We start from the raw sequence: 14481 nt of genomic DNA on the forward strand, positions 1-14481 counted from the left end.
CATAGAGGAGGAAACGAGAGAGTGCAGAATGTAGTGTTACAGTCATAGGGTGCAGTGAAAGATCAACTTAATGCGAGGTAGGTCCACTCAAAAGTCCGACGGCAGCAGGGAAGAAGCTGTTCTTGAGTCTCAAAAAAAATTTGAGAAGTGACCTCAAATCTTTGTATCTTTTTCCCAACGGAAGGTGGTGGAAGAGAGAATGTCAGTGGTGCGTGGGGTCCTTAATTATGCTGGCTGCTTTGCTGAGGCAGCGGAAAGAGTAGACAAAGTCAATGGATGAGAGGCTGGTTTGCGTGATGAATTGGGCTACATTCACAGCCGTTTTAGTATCCATCTCATGAATGAATAGCATAAATTGCTACAGTAACATAGGATGCAATTGAGGAGCAACCTTTGGAAAAGATTAGCAGCTAACCATCAGAATTATGCCACAAATCCAAGACTAATCATCGAGCTATTCCATGGGATATCCTCTAATACAATTTAATTATCGAGAAAAGCTACAGTATTAAGATTCTGATCTCATGAGCTTCTGATTTCAGTTATGTCATGACACAAACAGAGCAGGTACAGACCATATGTTTCCTATTGGAAAAGAAAATGGGAATTCTCAAAGTACCAGTGTCCTTATGCTAACAGAAAGAAATAAAATTGTTTGAATAGATTACATTTCCTCATTTCAGCTGCTAGATATCACACTGTGACCTATTTTTGTTTAGTTTAGGCAATGCAGTTTTGAAACCAGATTTACAAATCATTTAAATGGATTGAAACCAAAGGCTGGTGTACAAAAAATACAATACTATTCACCCGATTACCTGATTGTGACTAACATTATCAATACCTTACCTGACTAAATCGGATACCATAATTGATCTCCGCAGATACAGATTTCCGTTCCTTCTCTGTTCGGACTGGCCTATCGTCTAGACCACGACAGAATCGGTAAAGCATTTGGCCTGTCTTGGGCCCAAATTCTTTTTGTAGAGTTGGCATCAAAATTTGCTGAAGTTCTCCACAGGTTTTAACACCAATGGATGCCATTTTGTATTCTAATGTTCTTCCAACTCCTATATACAAGACAATCAACAATACAAATATAACGTGAATAGGGAAAGTGAACTGATAATGATGAGAAGCGTGTTTAATATCATATTGCAGAACTTGCCAGACATTTTGCTCTTTCTTCCAGCAAAGAAATAATTTATGGTTCATGCTAGATAGATTTTTTTTAAAAACTTCACCTCATCATTTTTTGCCAAAAATGTACATGATCATATTCAATTTTTAATATACAAATTGGTCAGAAATAAAAACAGCCTCAGACTAAATTTAATAAATTGAATAGCATTACATAAAAACAATACAAAAACGTAATTCATAAACATGTAAAGATGCATCCAAGTTAAGAATTTTCCATCTAACATGTAAAAGATCCAGGCGCTTCATAATGCGGCCTCAGAGGTGACTACACATTCTATTATCACTTAAAAGAGAGTATAAGGCATAGCGCTAGAATTTATAACTTAAGGAATATCCTATATTTTGTGTCAAATTTCTCAATATGGGTCAAATGCCACCCTGTAAAAACTGTTAAGTTGACTATTTGACTACTATATATATTGACTGTTGTAAAATTGAATTGTTTAAAAGTCCAATAATAAAATAAGCTGCGTATAACATTCTGGTCTGAATTCGATTAAATTCGAATCATTCCTCACTATAGTTTGAACTTTTCCAAGATATTTTTAATTTAACTCTAGGAGGTCATAATTAACTGAATGCATAATATTCTTCAATGGAGTTTAACATTGCCACAACTTGATTCTTGGTGTTATTTTAGATTTTTAATCTGGACAGTTTAACATGTACCTCTGATTCGAGTAATTAACTGGCTATAGGTGCAAAATACGGTTTTCCCCTTGCCCCTTTTTGTCCTTACCAGTTGGAAACTGGTTTCCTGCCAAGAAACCCAGGACATGCAAACAAAAATTATGGTAGGATTCTGCTGTTTTTTGAAACATGTCATCCCAGACCAAGGCACGAATTACAATGCTTACGGTGACCTTATTGTTTATATCCTGTCTTGTTAATTCTTAACAAAACAAACTAGAACAAGGCCCAAAGATCAGCTTGGCCCCAAATTTGGGCTACTCTTATGGTAAATTGCTCCTCTTTACCCTCGCTAACTGAAGACATTAATGTTAATCCTTACACGCACAGGCATTAAATAAAGAGGTCGCAAACCTAAGTGGGCCCTGTGGTCTTTGTAATTGAGCCTGTGAAACAGACTGTAACATGTGCTCCAGCTGCTCAAGATGGCATCCCAACAGTTGTTTAGGACTATCGGATGAAATACTGTCACGTAATAGCCTGTCATGTGTGTTAATTTGAAAACATGGACAGCTGGATTCAACCCAGGCACCAGGAATATTTCCAGTCTGCATGTAGCAGATAAGTTATGATTGGATGACAAGGAAAAAGCTGAAGCTCCATGCTTAAAGTTTCAGAGCACTTTCAAGAAAGGAATGAGAGCACCTGGTATGACTGTATGAGGGCAAGCTTACAAGAATATGTCTGTTATAATTACAACAAAAAGTGATGAGAAATTCATCCACAACATTAATCACCTAAAGCTTGTAGTCCAGATGACATTCCAAACCATGAACTTAAAACTGCAGCAAGTGAATTTGCACCAATGTTACAATATATCTTTTAACAATCCATAAAAACAGAAGATCTGCCTGTCGACTGGCTACAAGTTAACATAGCTCCAATTTATAAGAACCCAACCTATTGATCCAGCAAATTAGACTTATTTAACTTAATAATGTTTGCTGTAAATTACTAAAACACATCATTGTTCATCAGCTAATGAGATATCTTGAAGGGTAGAATGCCCTTATTGATGAACAGCATGTCTTTCGTAAAGCTAGATCAACAAAATCACAACTCATCCATACCATCCTCAACCTGTCCTGGAACCTTGACAATAGTATCACCACAGTTGTAGATGTTTTTGATTTTTCCAAGGTTGTTGACAATGTACCACACACAAAGCTACTAGACAAACTAGGTCATTATGCAGTCCGAGAAAATACAAGCAATAGGTAAGAATGTTTATTACCAAACAGTAACAAAGAGCCAGAGCAAATGGGGAAGGTTCAAACTAGAGACCAATCTTAAGCAACATGCCCCAAAGTACTGTCCTGAGCCCACACTTGTTTCTTCTCTTTATAAATAACATCCAGGATGGAATATAAGCCAGAACAGGCTCTTTGCAAATGACTGCCTAGTCTACAGAGCCATTATTGAAGCAGATGAGGTTAACAATCAGGAAATTCTAAAGAGTGGAATCCACATTCAAAATAATTTAAAGTGGAATTTACAAAATCAATACACAGCCTCCAAGGAACTCAAAATGCTTGACTTTGTGAAATGGAACTTCCATCACTCTTCAACTGCAGTAAAGGAAATTCTGTATCAGACATTGGTTAGACCACAGTTAAGAATATGGCGTAGCCCGTGAGACCCATATACTGCTAAAAACATTACCCTCCTTGAGAAAGTTCAACGCCGAGCAGCTCGCTTCGTTATAAACAATTACTCGTGAAAGTATAATGTCTCCCAGTTGGTCACGTCGCTAGGCTGGCACGGTCTCCAGAACCGAAGAAAAGGTTGACATGCCTCTATAAAATTTTGAATGAACAATTAAATATTTCTAAGCAGTACATAAGCCCAAAAGTGACCGAGCTCAAAAAGTTCATAACCAATAGCTCCAACTATATAAACCCCATCGTGCTTTCTTTGCTAACTTCCCCCCCCACCCCCCCCAAAGAACAATTAGGACTGCAACAATCTGCACAAACCTTAATCTCCATTGCCTGTAATGATTCATTTAAGGAAAATTGGTTGAACTTTTTAAAACTGTGACCATCAACTGCACTCGTGCACCTCCTGTGAAAATTCCTGTGAAATTGCACCCAGTACCAAACTTGTGATCATCTGTCCTATATCTTACACGACTCGTGCCAAATGTTGTTTGATAATGTTTCTGTGAATTGACTTGGGATATTTTAATACTATGAAAGCAGTATAAAGATGTACATTGTTGTTGTGTGTAAACTAACTGCTGCATTTTCCTACAGTAAAATACTGACTATAAAGTACTTAATTCACTATGAAGCGCTTTGGGATATCAATAGGTTATGGAGAGAATTACATAAATTCAAGTTCTCTCTTTAGGATTTGTGACATTTCCAAGTGAAATCAATTGTCAAAATTATCTACACTAAACAATCAGGCTTACCTGGTAGACTGCTCACAAGTTGATCTCTGATAAAATCATCTACATCCTCCGGTTTTAAATAATACTGCCCATCCGGTTTGGCCTTCCGGGTGGCCATTCTGGCCAGCAGAATGTTCGATCCTGTTGAAAACATCAACAACGAACAGAACTGATAAATGTGAGGTGATTCATTTTGGTAGGACTAATTTAAATGTGGATTACAGGGTCAAAGGTAGGGTTCTGAAGACTGTGGAGGAACAGAGAGATCTTGGGGTCCATATCCACAGATCTCTAAAGGTTGCCACTCAAGTGGATAGAGCTGTGAAGAAGGCCTATAGTGTGTTAGCTTTTATTAACAGGGAGTTGGAGTTTAAGAGCCGTGGGGTTATGCTGCAACTGTACAGGACCTTGGTGAGACCACACTTGGAATATTGTGTGCAGTTCTGGTCACCTCACTATAAGAAGGATGTGGAAGCGCTGGAAAGAGTGCAGAGGAGATTTACCAGGACGCTGCCTGGTTTGGAGGGTAGGTTTTATGAGGAAAGGTTGAGGGAGCTGGGGCTGTTCTCTCTGGAGCGGAGGAGGCTGAGGGGAGACTTAATAGAGGTTTATAAAATGAAGGTGATAGAGTGAACGTTCAAAGACTATTTCCTCGTGTGGATGGAGCTATTACAAGGGGGCATAACTATAGGGTTCGTGGTGGGAGACATAGGAAGGATATCAGAGGTAGGTTCTTTACACAGAGAGTGGTTGGGATGTGGAATGGACTGCCTGCAGTGATAGTGGAGTCAGACACTTTAGGAACATTTAAGCGGTTATTAGATAGGCACATGGAGCACACCAGGATGATAGGGAGTGGGATAGCTTGATCTTGGTTTCAGATGAAGCTCGGCACAACATCGTGGGCCGAAGGGCCTGTTCTGTGCTGTACTGTTCTATGTTCTAACTCTGAAAAATCCTCATTTTTTGGCTCATTTTCTTTTCTCTCCTAAGGGCTTCATCCCATTTTTGAAAGTACAATTCTACAGGCTTCAGTTGTCCTCCAGTGCCTCATGCTTCATGCTCAAATTGAGACTGAGTGTTTTCCACTCCACATCATAGCAATTCCGATCCTGTTATCTACACACATTCTTTTCAACATGAGTCAGTGGATAGTAACAAGGATCTGACTGATCTTTCCATCTTTGGGCCAGGGCACTGAAATGTACACCAAATGTCCAACCTATGACATGACTGAATTCAAAAATCAAAGCCAAAATCTTTGTTCATAAATGCATAATACAATACTCAAATAAAACATAATGGCTGAGGTCTTAAACATGTGGAAAATAATGTAAAGTTTTTAATTCAAAATTTATAGCAGTTTTTAAAAATTTTCAACAATATAAAGGTAGCAGATTAAGAATGTAAGATAAATATTATCTTACTCGCAATTACTAGCTGACAGCATATTGTACAAAATTTGATTTATTTTAAAATTTATTCAGTGCTCAAATTACTTACTCTAAGACCTATGAATCTCATACTAGTGAGACAAATATATCTGATCTTACAGCGAATGTGTCTTGAGTTTGAACCAAGGCATTGATTGTGAATACAAGTACAAAAATATATTTTTGCCCTTTTATATAAACATATGCAGTTATGCCAAAAGAATCAAATACTTACTCAACAAGTTTGTTGAAAATCCAACTTCCTTTTTTAAGAGAGAAATTACTGTTTAAGAATGGTATATCTTTGGATAAGGAGTGGTTTCCAGAATACCAGTTTTAAAGAGATTCTTAAAAACTAGCTCAATTAACTCAACTCTTTGATCACTGAGGCACAAAGAGATAGAGGTGAGGCACCATACTAGTTTGAAAGGAACAATCTTGGGTGAAAAAAAAAAATTATTTAATGCTTTTAAGTTACTGAAATGAGATTCATGGAAAAATTGCTAAGTGGACATAGCCATGTATGTTATGTTACGTCTTATGTTACTGGGCCAGTAATCCGGAGGGTTGGATCAATGATCCAGAGGCATGAGTTCAAATCCCATGATAGCTGGGGAATTTAAACTCAGTTAGGAACACAGGAGCAGGAGTAAGCCATTTTGCCCTTTGAGTCTGGTCTGTCTTTCAACTAGATCATGGCTGATCTTCTTCCTCAACATCACTGTATCCCTTGATATCTTTAATATCTGGAAAAATGCAGTTAATTACATAAATCCATATAAAAAGTCAGCATCAGTACGCGGTGACCGTAAAAGTACCAGATGGTCATAAAAAACATCTGGTTCTCTATGGTCCTTCAGGGAAGAAAATTTGCTGTCCTTACCGCGTCTGCCCTCTTTCTTATTCCAGTCCATAGCAATATGGTTGACTCTGAACTTCCCTCTGAAATGGCTAAGGAAGCCATCACTTGCATCAAAATGCTACAAAGTTTGAGAATAAAAATGAACAGATCACCTGACATCAACCTAGGCACTGGACATCCAACCCAGTAGATCCTGCAAAGTTCTCCTCACTAACGCTTGAGGATGTGTCTCAAAATTGGCAGATCTGTGCTACAGACTAGTCAAGTATCAGCTTGGCACGTGATACTATCAGAATCCAACTTTACAGCCTTCTGCATTATTGCTCCTGAGTATGACATGCGAGCTGGCGAGCAACCCCACCAGAGGAAGCAACGCAGAGCATATAGTCAGGAAGGAGATGCCCACTGAGTCCTTAATATTGACTCTGGACCCCAGCTGCATAGCATAAGGTCTAGCACGGACAATGGAACTTATTACCTACCACTCTCCTTCAGAATCAGTACAGCTCCATGTTGAATAGCACTTGGAAATAGTATTGAGAGTAGCAAGGGCACAGAATATACTATGGTGGGGGACGTCAATGTTTGTCACCAGGAATGGCTCAGTAGCACCACGATTGAACGAACTGGCTGTGTCCTGACAGACGTGGCTGCCCAAATGGGCCTGTAGCCAGTACTGAGCAAACCAATATAAAAGGGAAAAAATCTGCTTAACCTCATCTTTGCCAACTTACCTGTCGCAGATGCATCTCTCCATAACAATATTGATAAGAGCAATCATAGCACCATCCTGGTGGAGACAAAGTTTCATCTCCACAATAAGAGCACCCTCTATCATGTTATGTGGTACTATTATTGTTCTAAATGGAACAGATTCAGAACAGATCCGGCAGCTCAAAACTGGGCATTCATGAGGCTCTGGCAGCAGTAGAATTATTTCAACTACAATCTGCAACCTCCATGCTCAGAACCCTCCTCAACTTACCATTAGCATCAAGCAAGTGGAACAGCCTGGTTCAATGAGAGTTTGGTACAGCATGTCAGAAGCAGCACCAGGCATATCAAAATATGAGTGCAAACCTGGTGAAGCTAAACAAAGGACTACATGAATGGTTAATAGCAGCCAGCCTCCCATCCATTGACTCTGTCCACACTTCCCGCTGCCTCGCCAAAGCAGCCAGCATAATTAAGGACCCCGTGCACCCCGGACATTCTCTCTTCCACCTTCTTTCTTTGGGAAAAAGATATAAAAGTCTGAGGTCACGTACCAACCGACTCAAGAACAGCTTCTTCCCTGCTGCTGTCATTTTGAATGGATTTACCTTGCATTAAGCTGATCTTTCTCTACACCCTAGTTATGACTGTAACACTACATTCTGCACTTTCTCGTTTCCTTTTCTACGAACGGTATGTTTTGTCTATATGGTGCGCAAGAAACAATACTTTTTCATTGTATGTTAATACATGTGACAATAATAAATCAAATCAAATCAAATCAAAGCAACATGTGATACTACAACCAAAGGATCAGATCAAAGCCGGACAGTCTTGTTAAATTCAGTTGTGAATAATGGGAGCAAGTGGCTCCATGAGCATCTGCCTCATCAATGATAGTGGAACCCAGCAGGTCCGTGCAAAAGGCAAGGATGAAGAATCTGTTACCAGTTTCAGCTAGGAGTGCTAAGCAAATGGTCCATCTTGGCCTCCTTCTGAGATCCCCAGAATTGCAGACACCGGTGATCAGCTAATTTGATTCATGCCACGTGGTGTCAAGGAACTGCTGAGGACATTAGATGTAGAAAAGGCTATGGGCCCCAACTGGATCCTGGTTGTAGAACGAACTGTTCCAGAATGTTCAGCACCTCTACTTGAGCTGTTCCAGTACAGGTACATTTACATTTAGCCAACAAGATGGAAATTGCCCAGATATGCCCTTTCCACAAAAAGCAGGACAAATCTAATCCAGCCAATTACTACCCTGTCAGTCTACTCTAAATCATCAGTAAACTGATGGAAGGCTTTGTCGACAGTGCTAATGAGGACAACTTACAGACAATACATCAATGCTGAGGGTGGATTTTGTCAATGGAGTTGGGAATGGAACTGAATACTCTGTAGTCATTAGTGAGGTTTCCTTATGAAGAAAGAAAGCTCATTAATAAAACAGTTAAAATTGGTTGGGCCAAGGGTACTTACCTAAGGCACTCCTGTAGCAATGTTCTGGGACTGAGATGACTAGCTTCCAACATGACCTAGCTGCAATGTACAAGATGTACTGCTGCAACTCACCAAGGCTTCCTGACAGTACCTTCTGACTCTGTGACTTTAAAGATATCTGGCATAGGGGGACACCATCATCTGCAAGCTCCACTCAAAGTCACACACCATCTTACTTGGAAATATAACGTGATTCCTTCATTGCCGTTCGGTCAAAATTCTGGAACTTCTCACTCAACAGTGATGTGGGTCTATCTATACCACACCAATGCAGTTTAAAGGAGGTGGTTCGCCACCACCTTCTCAGTAAGGGATGGGCAATAAGTGTTTGCCTTGTCAGTCCATCCCATAACAAATTAGAAAAGTATCTCCTGCCATATCCTCATATCTCTTGATTCTCTAAATGCCCAAAGATCAGGGACTTCAGTCCTGAATATATAATCTTGAGCATCCACAGTTTTCTGAAGTACAGAACTCTAAAGATTCACCAATGACTGAATGACAAAATTTCTCATCTGAGTCCTAAATGGGTATCCCTTTATCCTGAGTATGACCCATTTCTTTAAATTTCGCCACCAGGGGAAACATCCTTTCAGCATCTACTTTGAGAATTTTATTCATTTCAATGAAATCATGTCTCATTCTCCTAAACCTTAAGAGTCCAGAGGCCCATATTACTTGATCTGTCCTCATAGGGCACACCCTTTTATCCTTCGAACCTTTGGTACATCAGCCTCCCATCAATTCACTCTGTCTACACTTCCTGCTGCCTCAGCAAAGCAGCCAGCATAATTAAGGACCCCATTCACCCTGGACATTCTCTCTTCCACCTGTTTCCTTTGGGAAAAGATACAAAAGTCTGAGGTCACGTACCTACAGACTCAAGAACAGCTTCTTCCCTGCTGTTTTCTTCCCTGCTAGTCAGACTTTTGAATGGACTTACCTTGCATTAAGTTGATCTTTCTCTACATCCTAACTATGACTGTGACAATACATTCTGCACTCTCTCGTTTCCTTTTCTATGAACGGTATATTTTGTCTGTATAGCACGCAAGAAACAACACTTTTCACTGTATGTTAATACATGTGACAATAATAAATCAAATCAAATGAAGTCAAACATCACCTCTTAGGCAAGCATATCCGGTCTTGTTTTTTTCTATTCCCCAATTAAAATATTCAACATTACATGAAATTCAAGGGTGCAATTTCTATTACTTGGATACATACCCATTCCAACTGATGCAGTGCATTTTGTTTTTTCTTTGATCTCAGAGCGAATAACAGTTGCTATCTCATCAGGTGTCAACCCAGTTTCTGCACAAATTGCTGTTACATCTACAAGTGCTTCATCACAGCTGACAGCTTCGATATCATAAGTATAGCTAAATGCAGAGAAAACAAGGGAAGTGAATTATAGCATATTGTCTCAAACACAATGCAGTGGTTAGTTTGAAAGGTGGAATAAGAAGGTACAGAAGGTTGACGCACTGTTATTTTCAATGCTGGGATTCAGGTTGTAATCCAGACTAGACAAATGGATTGAACGTTTATCTCATTGTCAGATGTAGGTGTTTTAAATGAAATAAATTTGGGCCATCTTCATTCAGTTTTTCACAATCAAAGGCCTATGGTGCAAAATTGTCCATACCTTCATATCTAACCAACAGTTTTCACTTGGAAAGACCACTTACAGTGTGAGCAAGTTGACACAGTCAACGATGGTACAATGGTTAGCAACGTTGCCTCACAACGCCAGGGACCCGGGTTCGATTCCTGGCTTGGGTCACTGTCTGTGCGGAGTTTGCACGTTCGCCTTGTGTCTGCGTGGGTTTCCTTGGGTGCTCCAGTTTCCTCGCACAGTCTGAAAGACGTGCTGGTTAGGTGCATTGACCCAAACAAGCACCCGAGTGTGGCGACTAGGGGAATTTCACAGTAACTTCATTGCAGTGTTAATGTAAGCCTTACCAGTGACTAAGAAATAAATAAACTTTAATTTTCTTCTGAGGAAATAGGTAAAGCATTGTTGAGGAAGCTTGTCTGTAAGACTTGTGATAATTTTAGATAATTCACTAAGAACGGGGAGCATGATCAACCATTAATAAGAAAGAATTAAGTTAGGTACACTTGGAGCTTAAGGACAAGAGATATATAAAGTCAGTCTTCGCCACAATGCATGGAATAAGAAACTTGCAACTCCAGAGACTGAAGCTTGAATGTGGAGAACTTGCCTCAACACTACTTTTGTGAGGATTAGAATTAGGAAAAATGAGACTGTACCAGAGAGAATGCAGAGCTGATTTATGAGGATGACATCTGCTCGGGATGATACTAGTTTCGAAGAAAGACTGATTAGAGGTTTACAGCATGGAAACAGGCCCTTCGGCCCAACTTGTCCATGCCACCCTCTTTTTTTAACCCATAAGCTGGTCCCAATTGCCCATGTTTGGCCCATATCCCTCTCGATCCATCTTACCCATGTAATCATCGAAATGCTTTTTAAAAGACAAAATAGTACCCGCCTCTACTACTACTTCTGGCAGCTTGTTCCAGACACTCACCACCCTCTCTGTGAAGAAATTGTCCCTCTGGACTCTTTTGTATCTCTCCTCTCTCATTTTAAACCAATGCCCTCTAGTTTTAGGCTCCCCTACCTTTGGGAAAAGATATTGAGTATCTAGCTGATCTGTGCCCCTCATTATTTTATATACCTCTATAAGATCACCCCTAAGTCTCCTACCCTCCAGGGAAAAAAGTCCCAGTCTATCCAGCCTCTCTTTATAACTCAAACCATCAAGTCCTGGTAACATCCTAGTAAATCTTTTCTGCACTCTTTTTAGTTTAATAATATCCTTTCTATAATAGGGTGACCAGAACTGTACACAGTATTCCAAGTGTGGCAAGTGTGGCCTCACCAATGCCTTGTACAAGCTGTAGGTAAAGTTATTTTCTTTGGAATAGAAAAGACTGAGGGTGACCTTATTGAAATATATAGGGGACAATTTTCCAGTCTGCTGTGCTGTTCTAGCAGCATAGTGGGTCGGGAGACATCAGTGGAGGCCATTTGACAGGCTTCCCACTGGGCATCATGGCGTCCGCACATCTCCAGGGCCAGGATTTCTGACATCATCAGCTCTGCACTGATTGCTGATTTAAATATTAAGATCAGGATTTGCATCCCATTAGCGAGACCGGGACTGATGTCTCTGGGCCCGCTAGCGTTCCCCCTTCCCCCACTGCCCGCCAGGAGCGTGTCACTCCAGAAGGATTCACAACAGCTCCCCACGAATGGGGAGCTGGCGACTCGAGGCTGGCTGGAAGAACATTTTGTAAATTTTAATGAGTGATCAATTATTGCAAAGATTTAAATTGTGTCAATTGGATTTTCCACTTTTTCCCTTCCTCAGGCTGGAATACCTTATCCTGACCAGGAGTGCTCAACCTTTTTGTTCCTGAGATCTCCCTTCCATGTTATAAAAATTCCACTATGATCCCCCCGACCCAAAAAATAACAAGTATTTTTACTGTATACACATTAAATGTTACAATTCGATACATACATTTGTTATTTTAGTTAATGCAAAATTTGTTACTGGTCCTGAGCTACAATTCTGTTATTTCTTTGTTCGATGTGTACAAAACTTAGGCAGGCAAATGGGAGGGACATTTTAGAAACCTATGAATATCCTGATCTTGTGGAAAGGCTGGAGGATCACATTTGATTAGCACTAGATCAAATGTACACAAGAACAAAAGTGGACTCAACACTGGCTCTTGGGATAAATAACTTTAAAATCCTCTCCAACAGAAGATTAAGGAGTGATTTAGTTGAAGTATTATTTAAGATAAAGGATTTGATAAGATAGATAAAGGAAAAACATTTTCCTCCAGTGAGGGAATCCTGAACAAGGAAGCACACTTTAAAATTAGACTTAGGCCATTCAGAGATGATGTTACGAAGCATTTCTTCGCAACACAAATGGAAATCTGGAGCTTTTACTCTCAGAAAGCTGTTGAGGCTAGATAAACTGAAAAACTCTAAATTGAGATTGATTGATTTCTGTACCAAAGGGGTATTAAGGGATTTGGAATCAAGATGGGTAAATGGAATAGAGATATAGATCAGCCATGACAGAGCTAGCTTGCAAGGCTGAATGGCTTCCTTCTATGTTTCAATCCATTTACTCTGTTTTGTATTCATAAGAGCTAGGAAGAGTAGACAATTCAACTCCTTGAGCTTGCTCCACCGTGCAATAGAATCATGGCTGATCTCATCTTGGCCTCATCTCCACCTTTCTGCTCACCCTCATAACCCTTCATCCTGCTACTAATTAAAAACCTATCTCCTCCTTAAATCTGTTTAGTGTTCCAGCATCCACTGCACTCTGGAGTAGAGAATGCCACAGATTCACAACCCTTTGAGTGAAGTAATTCCTCCTCATTTCTGTTTTAAATCTGACATCCCTTGGCCTAAAATTATGGCCTCTCATTCAAGAATGTCCAAAAAAAAGGGAAATATCCACTCTACATCTAACCTGTCAATTCCCTTTAGCATTTTATATACCCCAATTGGATCTCTTATTCTTCTAAACTCCAGCAGGTATAGGCCTAAACTGCTCAACATCTCTTCAAGAATCAAGTCCCCTGCAATCAATTTAGTGAACCTTCTTGGAACCGCCTCTAATTCGTTTACATCCTATCTCAAGTAAGGGGACCAAAACTCTGTGCAGTACTCCAAATGCAGTCTCACCAACAGTTGCACTAGCACTTCCCTCCTTTTACACTCTATCTCATTAGCAATGGATGCCAAAATTCTATTCGCCTTTCTTATTACCTGCTGCACCTGTATACTAACTTTCTGTGATTCATGCATGAGTACATCCCAACCCCTCTTCACCGAAGCATTTTGAAGTTTCTCTCCATTTAGATAATGAGTTGCCTTTTTATTCCTTGACCAAACTGGGTGACTTCACACTTATCCACATTAAATTATAATAATCTGCCAAATTTTGGTCCACTCACCTAACCTATCCAAATGCATTTGTAAATTTATTTCTTGCAATTTACTTTCCCACTTATTTTTCTGTCATTTGCACATTTGGCCGTAGTACATTCTGTCCCTGCATTCAAGTCATTAACATAGATTGTAAATAGTTGGGATCCGAGGACCAAACTCTGTGACACACCACTAGTTTCAGCTTGCCAATAAGAAAAGACTCATTTATCTCCATTCTCTCCTTTCTGTTGGTTAGCCAATCCTCTATCCAAGCTAATAAAGTGCGCCTAATCCCATGTGATCTTACCTTTTGTGCGACACTTTATCAAATGCCTTCTGGAAGCCCAGAAACACTACATTCACAGGACCTCCATTATCCACTTTGCTTGTTACATCTTTGAAGAGCTCTAGCAAATTAATTAAACACAATTTTCCCTTTATAAAACTATGCTATGCTGACTCTGATGGATTGTGTTTTGCCTTTCCAAATATCCTGTTACTACTTCCTTAATATTGGATTCTAACAATTTCCCAATGGCAGAGGATAAACTAACTGGTCTATAGTTTCCTACTTTCTGCCTTTCTCCCTTTTTGAACAGGGGCATTACATTAGCCTTTTTCCAATCCGCTGGGACCTTTCCAGAATCCAGGAAATTTTGGAGTATTAAAACCAATGCCTCCACCA

General features: G+C 39.9%; 1 protein-coding gene across 3 annotated transcripts in view; it reads right to left on the reverse strand.

Annotated features, from left to right (window-relative positions):
• Positions 1-14481, reverse strand: part of rev1 (REV1 DNA directed polymerase) — a 111571-nt gene that overhangs the window by 41864 nt on the left and 55226 nt on the right. For all 3 annotated transcript variants that reach the window (XR_013498877.1, XM_078221928.1, XM_078221930.1), the window contains 3 exons: positions 10031-10185; positions 4310-4429; positions 850-1070 (listed from right to left, as the gene is read on the reverse strand). Coding sequence is in view for 2 of the 3 variants with exons in the window: in XM_078221928.1 (XP_078078054.1) it covers positions 850-1070; positions 4310-4429; positions 10031-10185 (496 nt within the window). In the remaining variant the exon portion in view is untranslated. The remainder of the gene's footprint in view (positions 1-849; positions 1071-4309; positions 4430-10030; positions 10186-14481) is intronic.

This window comes from Mustelus asterias, chromosome 10 (assembly GCF_964213995.1).
Source record: "Mustelus asterias chromosome 10, sMusAst1.hap1.1, whole genome shotgun sequence".
Taxonomy (NCBI): Eukaryota; Metazoa; Chordata; class Chondrichthyes; order Carcharhiniformes; family Triakidae; genus Mustelus; species Mustelus asterias.